Below are 18,859 nucleotides of genomic sequence, written 5' to 3' on the forward strand. Positions count from 1 at the left end.
AACAATAGAAATGGACTTTCTCACAATTTTTTAGGCTAGAAATCCAAGATCTATGTAATAGCAGTATTGGTTTCTCCCAAGGACTCTCTCCCTGGCTTGCAGATTGCTACATCCTCACTGTGTCCTTGTATGGTTTTTCCTCTATGCACACACATCTCTGATATCTCTTTTCCCCTCTTCTTTTAAGGACCTCATTCATGTTAGATTAGGAACTACCTTCATGACCTCATTTACCCTTAATTACCTCTTTAAAGACCTTCACTCCAAATACACGTACATTCTGAGGTACTGGTGGTTAGCACTTCAACATATAAAATTTGAAGGAACACAATTCAGCCTATAACAGTGCTCATCTTTGTTCCACCTAATCCAGTAGAACTCGGGATAGAAAAGCAGTAGATATTGATCAAACACACTGCAAGAAACACTAAAAACATTCAGATGCCTGGAGTAAAAGATTATAGTTGAAACATACAATAGACCATTTAAAGGCCTGAGAGCAAAAGCTGAGAAGTTTCTTGGGGAAATCAGGAAATTCAAAATCAGCCATGCATGCAGGAGAATTTAAAAAGCCACAGGCATTCTCAGGGCAAGATGAATACTCAGAAAGGATCTGAGCAGATCCTAAGAGTTCACCTTGGGCTGATCGCTAGATTCAGTTCAAGACTGTCTAAGTATCAAAGGAGTGCCCCCAGAATAGAGACAATGAATAAAAACTGGGAGAGGTATTTTTTGTTTGTTTGTTTGATTTTTTTTAGCCCTTGGTGTTTAAGAAAATTTCCATCAAAATCCTAGTACATTACAAGCTGAGAAACAGACTATAATGGCCACACAAAAGTTAAGAAACATAGTCTTTACAAAAATGGTGTTACATTGTCACCAAATGGATGGCTTACAATAGCTTTCAACAACAAAGTCAAAAGCATCCAGAAAACTCTGGCAAAGGGGAAAAATCTACTTTCCCCTTCTCTCCTTGAGTTACCAGTTATAAAAGTCAAAGGTCTAGTTATCAACAAAAATCACAAAGCATACAAAAAAACAGGAAAATATGTCCCATTTGAAGGTAAAAAATAAATGGACAATAATCATCCCTGAGGAAGTTAACACACTGGACTTACTAGATAAATTCTGTAAAGCAACTGTCTTAAATATGCTTAAAGATCTAAAGGAAAACAAGGACAAATAATAAAAGGAAATTAGGAGATTGGTGTATGAATAAAATGAAAATATCAGTAAAGAGCTACAAATTATAAGAAGGAACCAAAAAGAAGTTCTAGAGCTGAAATGTGAAAAAACAGAAATGGAAAATTCACCAAAGGAATTTAATAGTATATTTGAACAGGCAGAAGAAAGAATCTGTGAATGTGATGATTGGGTAAGTGAATTATTGAGTTTGAGGAACATAAAAGAAAAAGAATAAAGAAAACTAAACAGAATCTAAAGGACCAATGGAACACCAACAGACCAACATACACATTCTGAGAGTGAGAGAGGGGTAGGAAAAATCTTTGAATAGAATATTTGAAGAAATAATGGCGTCTCAAATTTGATGAAAGATAGAAATCTACAAATCCACAATCTTCAATGAACATCAAGTAGGAAAGCCCAAAGAGATTCACACTGAGAAATTTTACAATCAAACTACTGAAAGCCAAAGACAATGAGAGAATTTTTAAAACAGCAAGAAAAAAACCAAATCATTACTCACACGGGATGTACAATAAAATCATTAGCCAATCCCTCGGAAGAAGCCTGGGAAGCCAGGCTACAAGAGACGATATATTTAAAATGCTGAAATTAAAAAAAAAATTGTAGCTAAAAATTTATATCCAGGAAAATTATCTTTCACCAATGAAAGATAAATTAAGACATTCAGAGATAAACAAAGGCTGAGAGAGTTCATTAGAACTAGACTTACCCTACAGGAAATGATAAAGGGAGTCTTTCAGGTTGAAATGCAAGGATGCTGGACAGGAACTTGAAGCCTAACAAAGAAATAAAGTTCTATGCTATTCGATGTATAATAAATAAAGATACTATTTGTGACAAGAAAAACCTAAAAGGAGGATGATGTAACTGTATAAGAGTAGAGTTTTATATGTTATAGAAGTTCAGTTGGTATCAATTTAAACTAGATTATTATAAATTCAGGATCTTAAATGTAATCCCCACAGTTACCACAAAGAAACTATCTAAAAAGTATATCTCTTTGAAATAAAAGAGAATCAAAATAGTTTACTAAAAGAAAAAATCAACTAAATACAAAAGAGGATGGCAATAGACAAAGGGAAAAAAAAATGCTGTAAAATATAGAGATCAAATACCAAATGGCAGAAGTCATTCCTTACATAAGTAATTACTTTGCATGTAAATGCACTAAACTCTTTCACACAAAGGATAGAGATAGGAAGATTGTATAAAACAAACTATGATCCAATTATACGCTGTCTATAGGAGACTCACTTTAGATCCAAAGACATGAGTAGATTGTGAAAGGATGGAAAAAGATATTCGATGGAAATAGTAACCAAAAGAGAGTGGAGGACTTATGCTAACATAAGTCAAAATCTCTTAAAAGAGACAAAGAATGACAATATACATTGATCAAAGAGTCAAATCATCAAGATGATATTACAGTCCTAGAAACACATGCACCAAACAACAGAATCCCAAAATAATGACGTAAACCTTAATAAAACTGATAGAAAAAATAATACTTTTACAGTAATAGTTGGAAACTTTAATACACCATTTCAGTAATAGATAGAACATCAATACAGAGATTGGTATGGATATATAGGATATGAACAACACTATAAACAAACTAGACCTAACAAACATATAAAGAACACACCACCCAACAACAGGAGAATACACAGTCTTCTCAAGTGTACATGCAACATTCTCTAGGATAGACCACATATTGGGTTACAAAATAAATATTAATAAAATTTAAAAGATTAAAATTATAAAAATATCTTTTCCAAATATAGTCAAATGAAGCTAAAAATCAATAATAAAAGGAAAACCAGGGACTTCCCTGGTGGTCCAGTGGTTAAGACTCCATACTTTCACTGTAGGGGGTATGGGTTCAATAATGGTCAGGGAATACAGATTCTGAATGCTGCATGGCACAGCCACAAGAATTTAAAAAAAAATTTTAAGAACAGGAAACTCAGAAAATTCACAAATATATGGAAAATAACACACTCTTATATAACCAACAGGTTATAGAAAAAATCACAAGGGAAATTAAAGAATGGAAACAAAAATGCAACATACCAAAACTTATGGGATGCACTGATAGTGTTCAGAGGGAAATTTTTAAGGTAAATGCCTACACTAAAAAAGAAGAAAGACCCCAAATCAATAACGTAATATCACATCTTGAGGAACTAGAAAAAGAAGAGCAAACTAAACACAAAGCTAGCAGAGGAAATAAATAATAAAGATCAAAGTAGAGGAAAAAATAGAAAAGCAATTAGAGAAGCAATACAACTAAAATCTGGCTCTTTTAAAAGATCAACAAAAATCACAAACCTTTACCTAGACTGACAAAGAAAAAAAAGACTCAAATAACTAAAATCAGAAATGCAAGTGGGGGCATTACTACTGACCTCACAGAAGTAAAAAGAATTATAAACGAAGATTGTAAACAAATTAGATAACCTAAATAAAACTCAACACTCTGAAACTAAGATCATGGCTTCTGGTCCCATCACTTCATGGCAAACAGATGTGAAAACAATGGAAACAGTGAGAGACTTTATTTTTTTAGGCTCCAAAATCACTGCAGATGGTGACTGCAGCCATGACATTAAAAGATGTTTGCTCCTTGGAAGAAAAACTGTGATCAACATAGACAGCATATTAAAAGGCACAGACATTACTTTGCCAACAAAGGTCCGTCTAGTCAAACCTATGGTTTTCCCAGTAGTCATGTATGGATGTGAGAGATGGACTATAAAGAAAGCTGAGCACCAAAGAATTGATGCTTTTGAACTGTGGTGTTGGAGAAGACTCTTTGAGAGTCCCTTGGACCACAAGGAGATCAAACCAGTCTGTCCTAAAGGAAATCTGTCCTGAATATTCATTGGAAGGACTGATGTTGAAGCTGAAACTCCAACACTTTAGTCACCTGATGCAAAGAACTGACTTATTGGAAAAGACCCTGATGCTGGGAAAGATTGAAGGTGGGGGAGAAGGGGACGACAGAGGATGAGATGGTTGGATGGCATCACTGACTCGATGGATGTGAGTTTGAGCAAGCTCTGGGAGTTGGTGATGGACAAGGAAGCCTGGCATGCTGCAGTCCATGGGGTCACAATGAGTTGGACACGACTGAGCGACTGAACTGAACTGACTGAGATAAAATGGACAAATATCTAGAAATACATAATTAACCTAAACTTACTCAAGATGAAATAGAAAAATCTTGGGCCTATAACAAGTAAATAAATCTATTGAAAACTCAAAACCTTTCAACAAAGTTTAGGACCAGATGGCTTCACTGGTGAATTCTTACAACACATAAGGAAGAAATAACACCAATCCTTCTCAAACTCTTCCAAGAAATAAAAGAGAAAAGAATACTTCCTAACTCATTCTATGAGGCCAAAATTACTTTGACACCAAAGACAGATAAATACACCACAGGAAAATAAAATTAAGGACAAATAACCTTTGTGGATATAGATGCAAAAATCTACAACAAAATAGTATCAAAACAAATTCAACAGCATAGTAAAAGGATTATACATCATGGCCAATTGAGGTTTATCCCATTAGAGGAAGTTTGTAAAGTTTGTAAAGTTTGTAAAGTTGATCTTTTAAGATAGTCAACTTTTGGTTCTGTTGAGGGCAGGAGGGAGGAAGGAAGGAGAGAATAGTGATATGAGTGATTAGATGTCTATATAATTCTTCTTCCCAGTCAAATTCTCATCAAATTCACTTTGGAGTAGCTTTGCTGATAAACCAATTAGATGAGTTTAACTACTGTTAACTCTTTCTGCAGTTTATACAACACATTCATTTGCTGGTGATCACATCTAAGAATGTGTTAATGTTAATTAGAACACCTTAGTAAATTATTGGGCTAAAACACAGATGGAAGGTTGTGTTGGCACATGTCAGGATAACTCTTAACAGTGAAAAACAATTCTATTATTCAACCCAAAGAACTTGCAGACATTGTCCCATATTCAGGTAACTTCTATCCTCAGGGTGATTTTATTGGCCTCAGGCATTTTATCCTTCTAGTTAAAAAAGGTGTCCCTAAAATTAGGCAATTTCTGCCTCTTATAAACTCTGTGACCTTGGGAAAACTAATGAATTTCCTTTGTGCCTCAGTTTCCTCATCTATAAAATGGGAGACATTCAGTTCAGTTCATCAGTTCAGTCGTGTCCAACTCTTTGCAACCCCATGGACTGCAGCATGCCAGGCCTCCCTGTCCATCACCAACTCCCAGAGCTTGCTCAAACTCATGTCCATCGAGTCGGTGATGCCATCCAACCATCTCATCTTCTGTCATCCCCTTCTCCTCCTGCCTTCAGTCTTTCCCAGCATCAGGGTCTTTTCCAATAAGTCAGTTCTTTGCATCAGGTGGCCAAAGGATTGGAGTTTCGGCTTCAACATCAGTCCTTCCAATGGATATTCAGGACGGATTTCCTTTAGGACTGACTGGTTGGATCTCCTTGCAGTCCAAGGGACTCTCAAGAGTCTTCTCCAACACCACAGTTCAAAATCATAAATTCTTCAGTGCTAGCTTTCTTTATAGTCCAACTCTCACATCCATACATGACTACTGGAAAATCCATAGCTTTGACTAGATGGACCTTTGTCAGCAAAAGTAATGTCTCTGCTTTTTAACATGATGCCTAGGTTGGTCATAACTTTTCTTTCAAGGAGCAAGCGTCTTTTAATTTCAAGGCTGCAGTCACCATCTGCAGTGATTTTGGAGCCCAAGAAAATAAACTCTCTCACTGTTTCCATTGTTTTTCCATCTGTTTGCCATGGAGTGATGGGACTGGATGTCATGATCTTAGTTTTTTGAATGTTGAGTTTTAAGCCAGCTTTTTCAATCTCCCCTTTCACTTTCATCAAGAGGCTCTTTAGTTCCTCTTTGCTTTCTGCCATCAGGGTGGTGTCATCTATGTATCTGAGGTTATTGATATTTTGCCCTGCAATCTTGATTCCAGCTTGTGCTTCATCCAGCCCAGCATTTTGCTGGGAATGGGAATGGGAGACATGGTAGCATGTAATTATTGAAGAATAAAATAAGGCACTTATTGGCATACAGTAAGGTTTTAATATATGTGAGCTCATTATTAATACATGCATGTGAAAGTTACTTCTTTTTTCATTTCCAAGGTTTTATATCCAAATGCAAATGATTCTTAAGGCAGTGTCCAATATTGAAATGATCAGATGTAAAGGATCAAATTATCCCAGAAGTATATAAACCAATGAAAAATAACATGGTTTGCAGGTCAGAGGATATTATGCAATGAATCTAGTACAGCAAAGTGATTGAAAATTTAGGATTTTGGAATCAGAATGATGAGACCTTGAGTCTCAGCTTCTTTAATTACTGTGGCATGACTTTAAGCAAGTTACTTAATTTTTCTAACCCCCCGTTTCCTCATCTGAAAATATTTATTGGAGCACTAAAACAATTCCTTTTTTGTGAGGATTAAAACAGACAGTTTTTTAAATGTGCTCAGTACAGTGTGTCAATATGTGGTAACTTAAAAATTATTTTGAATTCTAGCAGTATACTCACACTGCCATGTACTGGGAAGGATAAAAACAGATGTATGATGGTATGGCCCAGCTTTCTAATTGATTCCAAGCCAGTCGGGGAGGCCAGACAATCAGATAATCTACAGTACAAGAAAACCTACATTTGGATTTTCAAATTCCTCCTTTTAAGATGACGTTTCTCTCTTTCCTGTTTCTTTTCCCACATTATTCATTTTCTATCTCATATATAAAAATTCATGAAAGTTTTCCACCCTGAATTGGACCATCTAAAATGAAATATCTTGTTGTTAAGAGAGGAAAAAAAGTAATTTTTTACACACAATTTCTCATGACTTGACTCTACCTTCTCTACTTTATCTCTTACGCACAGTCGGACACGACTGAAGTGACTTAGCAGCAGTAGCAGCAGCATAAAAATATATTTGTTATAGAATAAAATTCTATGGACAAGAAAGAGACTCTTTTTTTTTTTTTTTTGGGCTGGGTTTTTTTTTTTTTTTTGAGTAACCTAAATAGAAAAACAAAATAAAGCAGAGCAGGAAGTGACCATGGAAAAGAAGTCATCTTAGCAGATGATGAAATAACAAGGGGATATAAACTAAAAAGACGTGGAATATTTCAAAGATGTAGGCTGAAAAATGTTTTGGTAATATGGTGATGTTTATGATCTGATGCCCAAAATCACTTTAAAAAAAAACCTATTTTTTCATTAAAAGCAGAGAAGTTAGTTATATTAAAAAGAAAAACAGCTTACTACATCTCTTTTATCCAAATTCTTTGTTGCTTCTTTTACCAAATGTTTCCTTGCCTGGAAATTTACATTAGCTGTTGAGCCCTTTTCTTTTTTTCATTTTGAGAACTCAACATGGACTTGAGAAGTAAAAATATGGCACTCAAGCGTTGCTGCAGCTGTGTTTTACTATCAGCCTTTGAAGGAGGCTTCAAGCCAAACTCCTCCTCATTCAGATCCTACCTACTTGTTGTGAACAGAGCCAACTGGGGTGTAGCTTGAACCAGGATACTGACACAGGAGAAAGCAATGAGTGAATAGACGGTTCATGGCAATATGAACCATTTCGTATCTTAGAAAGCATTCTGTGGAAACCACATGAGGGCAATAAATACATTGCCCAGCATAACATGAAACTCGAAGTCATTGGAAAGTGATTCATCTATGGTCAGACGGCAAAGAGTTTGTCGCTGAACCCTTTGAACATGCCTGATTTTACCTGATCTCTGAAGCCAAACAGGGTCAGTCTGGTTAGTGCTTGCTTGGAGGAAAAACAAAGGGCAAGAGGAAAAGAGAGTTGTTCCCTATGTCTCTGGAGGAAAAAGCATGCTCTTTGTTCAAAGTACATCTAGGATTAATAAACCTCCATGGAATTTTCCAGGCAAGAATACTGGAGTGGGTAGTCATTCCCTTCTCCAGGGATCTTCGCAACCCAGGGATCAAACCCACGTCTCCTGTGTCTCCTGCATTGCAGGCAGATTCTTTACCGTCTGAGTCACCAGGGAAACTAAACCTTGCTTTATACTACATTTATTGATGTAACAATCTGGACATTAAGTGACACTGCTGGGTTTCTTTCTTTCTTTTTTTTTTAATTTTTTTACTTTACAATATTGTATTGGTTTTGCCATACATTGACATGAATCAGCCGTGGGTGTACACGTGTTGCCCATCCTGAACCCCCCTCCCACCTCCCTCCCCATCCCATGCCTCTGGGTCATCCCAGTGCACCAGCGCCGAGCACCCTGTCTCATGCATCGAATCTGGACTGGTGATTCATTTCACATGTGATAATTTACATGTTTCAATGCCATTCTCCCATATCATCCCTCCCTCGCCCTCTCCCACAGAGTCCAAAAGATTGTTCTATACATCTGTGTCTCTTTTGCTGTCTCGCATATGGTGAGCTAATTTTCTTTGGTTTTGTATTTCTGTACATCATTTCTCATTAGGCAGTCACAGGGTATAAAGAAGGAATGGGGTAAATTCAGAGGTATCATGAAAATCAAACTAGACCCATTGATTTAAAGGGTATTCCACAAAAGGAGGTGGATATTCCTGACCCATCCACCATTCAAAATGTAGCTCCATTTGAACTCATGAGCCAGGCTATTTCATCGTCATGTGTACCCGCTGTTGACATCTACAAGGTTGATGAGCCTAAGGTCAAAGAAAGCCACTCATCCAAAAGGCAATTTTGATCACAACTATTGACAATGAATTCCATTTAATAGTCTTCAGCTTATATTTTCCAAGTCCAAAACTCTTCAGGGTAAGTTATCATTGCTTAACTGTCATTATTTGAAATGCTAGTGGGAATGTTATTACTGTGAACCTCTCTGGGTAAAACTTTCTCTTTTTTTTTTTTTTTTTTTGCAATCTCACCATCGTTTTAATTTTGTTTACATCTCTAGTCATTTGCACAGATGTTGATGGAGCTGTATTTTTGCTTCAATGTCTATTGCAACATTTTTATTGCGTTCTGCAGGTCCTCCAGTAAACGTTACTTGCAATATTTTTATCAACAGTTTTGGATCAGTCACAGAAACCACCATGGTAAGTGCTACAATGCCACTGGCAAGAGAAAAACATGACTTGATTATGCCATGAACACAACCTGTCAAATTTTCTATTTATTGTTCAACTTGCAGGACCTCCTGTAAATGTTACCTGCAACATATTTATCAACAGCTTTGGGTCAATAGCAGAAACTACAATGGTGAGTGGGACTGAGCATTGAAGCCATCGTGTGAAGGAATGGGATGTGTGATCAAAGAGCACTGTTGTACATTTGTGGGACATTTACTGAGTGCTAATTTCCAAGTTCATTCACCTCTAGAAAGCAATTAGTTATACTCTTTCACCTTAGGAATTCATTAGTCAAATATTCATTTGCTTAAAATTCAATAATCTTTCATCCATCATGCCAGAGAAATTTTGGAAACACTTGATGTTTGGTTATATTTAGGTAGAATTATCAGTAATGAGCTGGTGCATAATTAAGGATATTTAATTATTTGCATCTCCAATGTTTCAGAAATACAAATTTCAAAGTTTAGGAGATATTTTCATATAATGGGACACTTTAACATAATCAAGCTTCAGACATGCTACATTTAAGATATATGCCAAGAAGCTGACTGTAAAATGAACACACACACACACCCCCCAATTTGATGACAGTAGAAAGTTGTTCCAAATCCACAGGAATTACATAACATGCATGACTCCCTCCCCCCAAAATAAACATAAAACTAATAAAACCCCATCATATTCTAAGTGCAGACATGTTTCACATACATGAAAAAGATTTCAGATACTTTAAAATTCAGATATTTTAAAATACTTTAAAATAAAGACTCTTTATTGGTGTCAAAGTGGTATTGTTGCCTGTGACACAGCCCATTAGATCAGTAACCTTATAGTGCTAGGGTACAGTGTGGAGATTACATTTTGAGTGAAATATTTCCTTAGCCTCTATATAATTTAAGTCCACTGACTGGTTCTAATTTTCATGACTATGTAAAAGTATGTTGTTGTATTAAGTCCCTTTAGTCATGTCCACCTCTTTGCGACCCCATGGACTATAGCCTGCTAGGCTTTTCTGTCCATGGGATTTTCCAGGCAAGAATATTGGAGTGGGTTGCCATTTCCTCCTCCAGGGCATCTTCCCAACCCAGGAACTAAACCAGTGTCTCTTAGTTCTCCTGCATTGGCAGGCGGATTCTTTACCACTAGCGCCACCTGTATATGTAAAGTACACAGCTGTATTATTGGATGAGATCAAAATGAAATACAGTTGAGTTTGACTAAGTACTATGGTGGCTGATGTCCTAGAAACACTCAAGAAATGAAATAATAAGCCTAGTGCCATTGAGAAGTAAAAAACGGTGTTCCACTGTGTTTATGAATTCTCTTTTAGACTATAGGATTGTGTTTAACAAATTACTGTACTTCTTGATGTTCTTGATGTTAGAAAAGAATAATTTACCTCAACATTCATTTCCACTGGCAAGCCAGACATAATACAACTCCACCATCCATTTTAATACTATTCAGACACAGCATTGTCCAGAAATGAAACTTTTGGGACTTCGACCATATGTAGTGCATTAAGAATTTTACTCAACTAAGATAGTTTTGATAGGATTATTAATTAACTCATAAGAAAAGCTCAACACGGAAAGAAGACTCCAACTTTGGACTTGGCATTCAGTGTCTGTCCTCCCCTCTTGGTTTTATCTTGATAACAGAGGGGCAGATATTCCAGCCGCCCAAATCACTATCTCCAGCTTTACACGATGGCATTCAATGACAATACTTGCACGACCTAATGCTGATTGCATTAATTAGACCCCTGTTGCTTTGATTAAATTTCCTCATTGCATCTTACCCTCAATCAAAAATGTAAATATAAACCTTTTCAATGTTCATTAATGCAAGATAAAGCTAAACATTTAAGGAGATGAAAATGAAACTATGGATATCCTTGTTTTCCTGTGTCTTTAAGAGCTACTGAAGGTGTTTAATAAATGGGCTGCCTAGGTGCTTCCTGGCCACTTACTAAAGTGTCCTTTGTCATGTTTCCTATGAGAAAACTTGGAAATCGTTGCCCAAGCGTAGTATCAATGGCCTGTCTATTCTGCTGTATGAGATGTATTGAATCGCATGATCAGAAGAATGATGCCTATATGCTTCTTTTATTTTAATTCTTAGCTTCTGATGTAATAACAAACTGAATTTGGCTTTTAAAAAGTATCTTTATTTTCTTCAATCATGGCTCTTGTGTGAAACTAAAAAAATTTTTTGGAAACTCTACCATGCTTAAATCAAAGAATAAATTCTCATGTCATGTAGGGTAGGGACTAGCAAACATTCTCTAAAACGCCAGACAGTAAATACTTAAGACTTTGAGGACCAGACAATTTCTGTCACAACTACTTAATCCCACCCTTTCAGCATAAAAGCAGCCATAAACAACAGTAAGGAAATGGGTGTGGCTGTTCTCCAAAAAAAAAAAAACAAAAAAAACACCACACTTTACTTATAAACACAGATTATGGCCAAATTTGGCCCACAGGCCATAGATTGTCAATTTTGGGATGTAAGGCATCATTATTTAAATAGACATTATGCAGGTGATCATAAGAACATGAGAATTGCTTCACCTTGAAAAGATCTTACCTTTCCAGATCTTTTAGGCTCTGCCTAGGTATCTACCTGATGCACCCAGAGAGTGTCATCAGAGCCCAAGTTTCCCTTACCAAAATCCTGAGACTCTACTGCTCATGAATATACTCACAAAATATGTCTCAAAAGATGGTCAAAAAAAATTAAACAGAAACAAATTCTTCCTTGAACTCTTTAGTTGACAAGACATCAGACTCTTAGTTTTTATGCACAGTAATGCATGTAGTTATTGAGGATGTTGATTAGTGCTATGAATGGGGGGGAGAATAATAGTTTTGCTTTCCCTATGTTTTCTGGAACGATTTTTTTCCCAAGAATGTATCCGAATTTTGAGTTTCTAAACATGTTGATTTCTCTCATATCCCACTCTTATCCCACAACACTTGGCAGCACTATTGAAGAATTTAGTTTGGATGTTTGTTTCTAAATAAGAGGCAATAAGTATCTGTTTTAAGAACTCAGTATGACTTTCTTTTGGTGCTGTCCAGTGTGCCCTATTATGCTTGATGAAATCCCACTAAATTACTGTTGTTACTTACTCTCTGCAAAGAACAGGCTCACACAGGGACTCATATTGCCTCTTACTCCTTTGGTATATTAGTGTTGAAGATGTGCACTCACAGGACAATATATTCGTGTTATTCTAAGGAATATTTTTATGGATCATTATGGTCATACACATTATTTCAAAATATATACTTCTGTTCATTAAAAGTCACAGGGATCTGTTGATGGTCATTACTAGCTGACTCTGTGTTAAGAGTATTCAGTGGGACAATTTTTTGTTGTTGTTTATGATTCCAAAAGACTCATTAGACCAGAAAGGGGTGTATGATGAGACAGGTTATAATTTAGTTTTGGTATGTAAGTTTACCATTTCCTTTTCTTTCTTTCCCCTTTTTCTTTAGTTAGTGATGGCAAGTTAATTTACAGGATGAGGGGTGTATTTGCAAGCCCCTCCTTCCTAACACAAAGGCATAGTTCGGGAATACTGCTAGTGTCAGTAAAGGTCAAGAATATTTGCAAGCCATCTGCATGCAGCTGTCCCCAAGGTTGGGCCATTAGAAAACAGAGAAGAGACAGTCTCCTCAAACCTTCCAAATAACTGCCTGGAAGGATATGGGTGAACAGAATGTGGCTTGAACCTGTGAGTGCTGGAACATTCCCCATGCCAAAGCAGCAAGAAATAGATTGCAACAGCAGGGAGGAGGTAGAAAGAGCTGAAAGTGTACAAAATGTGTCTACTCAGAGAGTATCTCTAGAATATGATTCCAGCTCCCCAGAATCTTCCCCAAATTCCACATCTTCTGCTGGTTACTGCTGCAGGGTGAAGAGTTGTTTTATCTCCAACCTGAAATCATGTTCCCAAAGAACTGGATAAGATGTATGTAGATAGCCCCTTAGGAGACTGTATGGTTGCTGTAACTGCTGGAATGATGTTACAGGCTCCTTTTCATTCTACAGCTGCATATGCTAACTTACCAGGAATAGCAGGTACCTACATTCTTTATTTCTAACTTCTTAAGGGAGAACCAAGAATCAACCTAACATTTTGTTAATCTAAGATGCAAGGTGACCTGGTCTCTAAATTTAAAATGCAATGTTAAAACCTGAATTGATCATAAAGCAACTGCTCCTCCCATAATTTCAAATTCAAAGCTAACTTTCCATATTCAAAGCTAGCACAAACTCAAGTTGATGAAAACATTACTGCAGGGTAGCTGGAAGTTAAAACCAAAATGCCATATAGGTCTATGAAAAATCCACAAAGCATATCTTTGCACTGGGATGACCCAGAGGGATGGTATGGGAAGGGAGGTGGGAGGTGGGTTCAGGATGGGGAACACATGTACACCCATGGTGGATTCATGTTGATGTATGGCAAAACCAATACAATATTGTAAAGTAATTAGCCTCCAATTAAAATAAATAAATTTAAATAAAAAAGAGAAAACTTTATGACATAATTGGACTGAAAAATATATACATATAAAATAAAGAGAGAAGTAGTGAAGTTCAGGATGAATGCGGATGAGATAGAGTGGCAATCCCCAAGTACAAACGCTAGACTAAATATAACAAAATAATTCAATTTAAGGAAACAATCTTTGTGGCATGGGCATAGAATTAGAAGGTACCAAAATAGTAAAACTTTAGAAATTCTAAATTTGATGTGAAGTAATAGTATGGAATATAGGTACCTGTATTACCTGTGCTAAGAATATATAAAGATTCTATGACTTACACATAGCTTTTGAAAAATAAAAGATATATGTATGCATTTACACACATACAGACATGCACACACACAAATAAATAAATATATATATATATATATATATACACATACACATACATTTTTAATTTAAATGTTTCCATTATCTAATCTAGTACCCAGGGAGTCAATCATAGAAAATCAAATTTTAATACAAGGAGATATGTCATTTACTTGAAGTAGAATCTGTCTCTGGAGAGACAAGGTAGTATAAAAGAAAGTTCAGTCTGCACTTAAGTATGTCTCTCAATGTTTACTTCTCCTTTAATATTTCATTAAACCTAGAAGCAAAAATAAAGACAAAGAAAGGCTACAGAGCAATATAACTATCTTTGGTGGTTTGGAATATCTTGAGAGAAAAAACCTATCTGTAAATAAACAGAGGCAGTGCATGGATAAATCATGTGTCAAATTTGTACCCTATATTGAAAATGATAGTGAACTGAAAGAATTATACAGGCACAGACCTGGAAGACCTTTTCTTTGGCTATCTACTTCTTTATATCCTTGGATGTTCTTTTCTATTCTTTAAAGTTTTAAGGGTTGCCATTTATTCTGGAATAATGTATCATCATCATGAACAAAATTAAGGAAAATTTTAATTCCTATACATTATAAAGAAAAAATACTTCCAAAAGATCTAATAAAAGTCTTATTTCATATAATTCCTGTCACTATGGCATAAAATATATTTTCTCCTCTAACTTTTCCACTTATCCTTGCTTATGAACAGGCTAATTAATTTATTTTAAATTAACTCTTAGACATTAAGTGGTTCTATTGTGATAAGATAGATTCAGTGCTCTTTTTTAAAGTTCTGATATTGGAAGAAAATTCAAAATAGAAAAGTAGGAAACACTGGAGAAGAAAACTTGTGGGAAAGACTCTTTTAAAAGATGTACATTAGCTGTGAAAATTTATATTGAGATATTTTTAAAAAGGTCAATGTTTCATATTTTATGTCACTAATGTAATATTCTCTGAAATCTCTCAACATGCATATTTGAATCATTCTCAGGTTCAAAGGAGGACTATAGTGATGTTCTCCTGGTGATTTTGTTGCTGAATACTCACTCTGACTTTTCATGGCCTCTGTCATTCTGTTTCCTTCCGGGGTAGGGGGTCTCCCTATGGCCTAAGAAATTTAACCCATTCATCTCTGTTATTTCCAGCTGTCATTATTTCCTATACGTAGAATTTTTCTACCTCCAGAATTGACTAAGAGATGACATCCTCTTCTCTCCTACCTCCTACTGAAACAATCTCATAAACCCTCACACAAAAATTTTTATTAAGGATAATTGGTTCCCACCCTAAGGAAAATAAAAGGGGTAGTTGTCACATAGTGGAGACACTGCATTTTTTCCTTCAGGAAATCTTCAGAAAATATCACAGTTGGTCTATCTAGTACCTATTTATATGCATTTTGGATTATTTTATTTTCAACAGCCCCTGTTTTGGTTTTCCACAAATCACACATTTCCATTCTTTACTCACACAAAACTCCAAAGCTTCCAATAACTCCTGTTGCCAATGAAACACTGAAGTGGTCATCTATTTCCAGTTACCATCCTCTGATTCCTTTCAGTTCAGTTCAGTCGCTCAGTCGTGTCCAACTCTTTGCGACCCCATGAATCGCAGCACGCCAGTTTGGATAATTCCAAAAATGCAAACTATGTGATGGGGAGAACTTTTAAGATTTTGCCATTCTCTTGGTTCACTCTTGAAGGGAGGGGACAGCCAATGAGCAAATAGAATAGAATGGAAGCTTCCCTGGGCCCACAACAGCACACTCTTAGGTCTGGGAATTTGCTTCGCAGGCCTGGTATAAAGTAAAATGAAGTTGTTCAGTTGTGTCCGACTCTTTGCAACCCCATGGACTGTAGCCTGCCAGGTTCCTCTGTCCAATAATCCCAAATAAAAGTCAGCTGATAAAATTTTCCAAGTCAAAAAGTCCTTATGTTGTACAATAGAGAAACATACAGTCATTAAATATATATTTCAGCTTTTCCTAAGAAGCTAGGCTTTGATGACTGATTTCAAGACGTTAGCAACTATTTGATTATTAGCATTCTTTAAACCCACATGGGGCACTCTTTCTAAGAACTGCCATTTCCAAAATACTCTACTAGCCTGATTGTCAAATGGCTGTATTATGGGGAAAAGTCATGAGAATTTGGAGTTTATTGATTAAGGAGAGGGAATTGGATTGATGCTCTTTCATCCACCCTGAACTTTACAACCTAGTTACCAGTTTTCTTTTGGCTCTAAAGGGATTAACCAAAACAGACAATCCTGAGGTGGTCTCCATTGTACCTGATAGAAAAACCAACCATCCAAGTTTTGCCTATGACTGAGTGGGTTCCCTGAATGTGGGACTTCTGAGGCTAAATTGGAAAAATTCTTATGCAAACTAGGACATGTTGGTCACTGTTGCAGAAATGTAAGCAATGATCCAAAATCCAGATGCCAAAACAAAGATGTGGAGACAAAGCAAATGAAGGTGGAAAAGGTAAAGAGAGTAAGATGGGATGAGTATATATCACCCTGAAAGCCCACAGGTGGCAGATGTGGACAACTGTTAGCTCTGAACCATAGTCCCGCTTAACTAGGGAATACTGTTGAAGCCTCTATTGGGTCTGCTCTGTCAAGCAAAGCAACAATTTCCATGAACCTAAAGACCTTTGAGTAAAAATCCTCTGAAGAGAAGTTACTGCCTCACGCTGATTCATTAGCACAGAAGAAAATTTCCAGGCCAAGTGGGAATGACAGGGTGTACCTGAGTTTCCACGGAGAGGAACACCTTTATCAAAAGGTGCTCAGATTAGGAAAACATGAAAGAGATTTCTGTTTTGATGAAGCATCAAGTCGACTACCGTATATACAACCCATTCAGAGAAATGATAAAATATTTAAGAGTTTCAAAAGTAAGTAGCTGTAAGGGAATTATCTTGTCAACATGAAACATCTTAATATTTATGTTGATGAATTTAAAAACTACTGCCCCATCATATCAGAGTTTTATAATAAGATTTCCACTACAAAATTAGAGTGGCTTTTCTTCTGCCTAAAGCATCTGAGAAAAATTGAAAACAGAGATCATGTCATTTCTGATTTGGAAAATATATCAGTTTTATCTGACAATCTGCCATCACAGACTGACTGCTGTACTTACCATTATCTTTTTCTACAGCTAAATCGGATGGTTGTTATTTGTTTAGTCGCTAAGTCGTGTCTGACTTTGCAACCCCATGGACTGTAGCCCACCAGGTTCCTCTGTCTGTGGGATTTCCCAGGCAAGAATACTGGAGTGGTTTGTCATTTCCTTCTCCAGGGGATCTTCCTGACCCAGGGATCAAACTCACATCTCCTGCATTGCAGGAAAATTCTTTCTACCCAGAATGATTAAATTAAGTAAGAATTCAACCAATTCAACTTGTTCCATTAGTGTTCTGGTTTGGTTGAGTCTTCTTTTTTTCTCCCCTCTGTTCCCACTCCTAATAGAATTGAGTGGTTTATTTTGACCAAGATATACACAGTCTGGTTTATTCAGATACCAATATGGCATGCATCAAATCAGGGAGAAGAGTGAGGGGAAAATATGTCAGAGTGGTTGATAGATAACTCTTATGCATGGCGTTTCTGTAGGACTACCGAGTGAATATTTTTCTGAGACAACAGTGGAATGATTCACGGTTGGCATATAGCGAGTACCCTGATGATTCTCTGGACCTGGACCCATCGATGCTGGACTCCATTTGGAAACCAGATTTGTTCTTTGCCAATGAGAAGGGGGCCAACTTCCATGATGTTACCACTGACAACAAATTACTTCGCATTTCAAAAAATGGCAAAGTACTCTACAGTATCAGGTAAGCTTCCTTCAGCTACCCTTTGCTCCCTTCTCCATTTTCCTCCTGACCTACAGCCACCTGACTCTGCAGGGCAAGATGGATATGAATATTATCCTTTGTGGTCTCTTGCTTATTATTTGAAATTAAAGTCATTGAGCGTGCCAGTGGTTCTCATTGTCTCAGAACTGCAATCTTCCACAACCAAAATATATTTGGTAGGATGTTGGTTAGGTGGTGGTATCATATAAATGTCTGCACAAATATGTTTTTTGATTGATTCAATTAAGGAAGTGCAGGCCATTTAGTTCAATTACTACTGAGCAAAGCATACAAGTTTTTGTATGTTTCATTCAACATACATTTCATTTCAAATAATTATGCCATTCTATAGCATTTAACCACACACACACACAGAGATTCAATGGTTCAATATGGTCACCGATGGCATACTTATGCTCAGTGAATGGAAAACTGGTTCTAATCCCAGCTCTACTTCTAACTAAACATCTGACCTTCATCTGTTAACTTTTCTTGGGCTTGAGTTTGGGACACAAAATTCCTCAGATGCATTTTTACTTTTGTATTCAAATATAATCTTCTCCAGAATCTTTATCACCCTATGATCAAAATAATCTCTCTTTTCTGAACCCTAATAATAATTTTCTGTGACTCTATAAGGCTCTGACTTCTTCCTGCCCCATATTTTGGCTACTTCTATACACAAACATAGCATAAGAACATAGATTTTTGGAACCAGATAAATCTAG

At 36.4% G+C, this 18,859-nt stretch overlaps 1 protein-coding gene across 1 annotated transcript in view; it reads left to right on the forward strand.

Annotated features, from left to right (window-relative positions):
- The window catches only part of GLRA2 (glycine receptor alpha 2), a 204,901-nt gene that overhangs the window by 34,928 nt on the left and 151,114 nt on the right, over positions 1 to 18,859 (forward strand). The window contains exons 3-4 of the mRNA XM_006067107.4: positions 9,262 to 9,329; positions 17,887 to 18,110. Of these exons, the coding sequence (XP_006067169.1) occupies positions 9,262 to 9,329; positions 17,887 to 18,110 (292 nt within the window). The remainder of the gene's footprint in view (positions 1 to 9,261; positions 9,330 to 17,886; positions 18,111 to 18,859) is intronic.

Source organism: Bubalus bubalis, chromosome X, assembly GCF_019923935.1.
Source record: "Bubalus bubalis isolate 160015118507 breed Murrah chromosome X, NDDB_SH_1, whole genome shotgun sequence".
In the NCBI taxonomy this organism is placed as follows: Eukaryota; Metazoa; Chordata; class Mammalia; order Artiodactyla; family Bovidae; genus Bubalus; species Bubalus bubalis.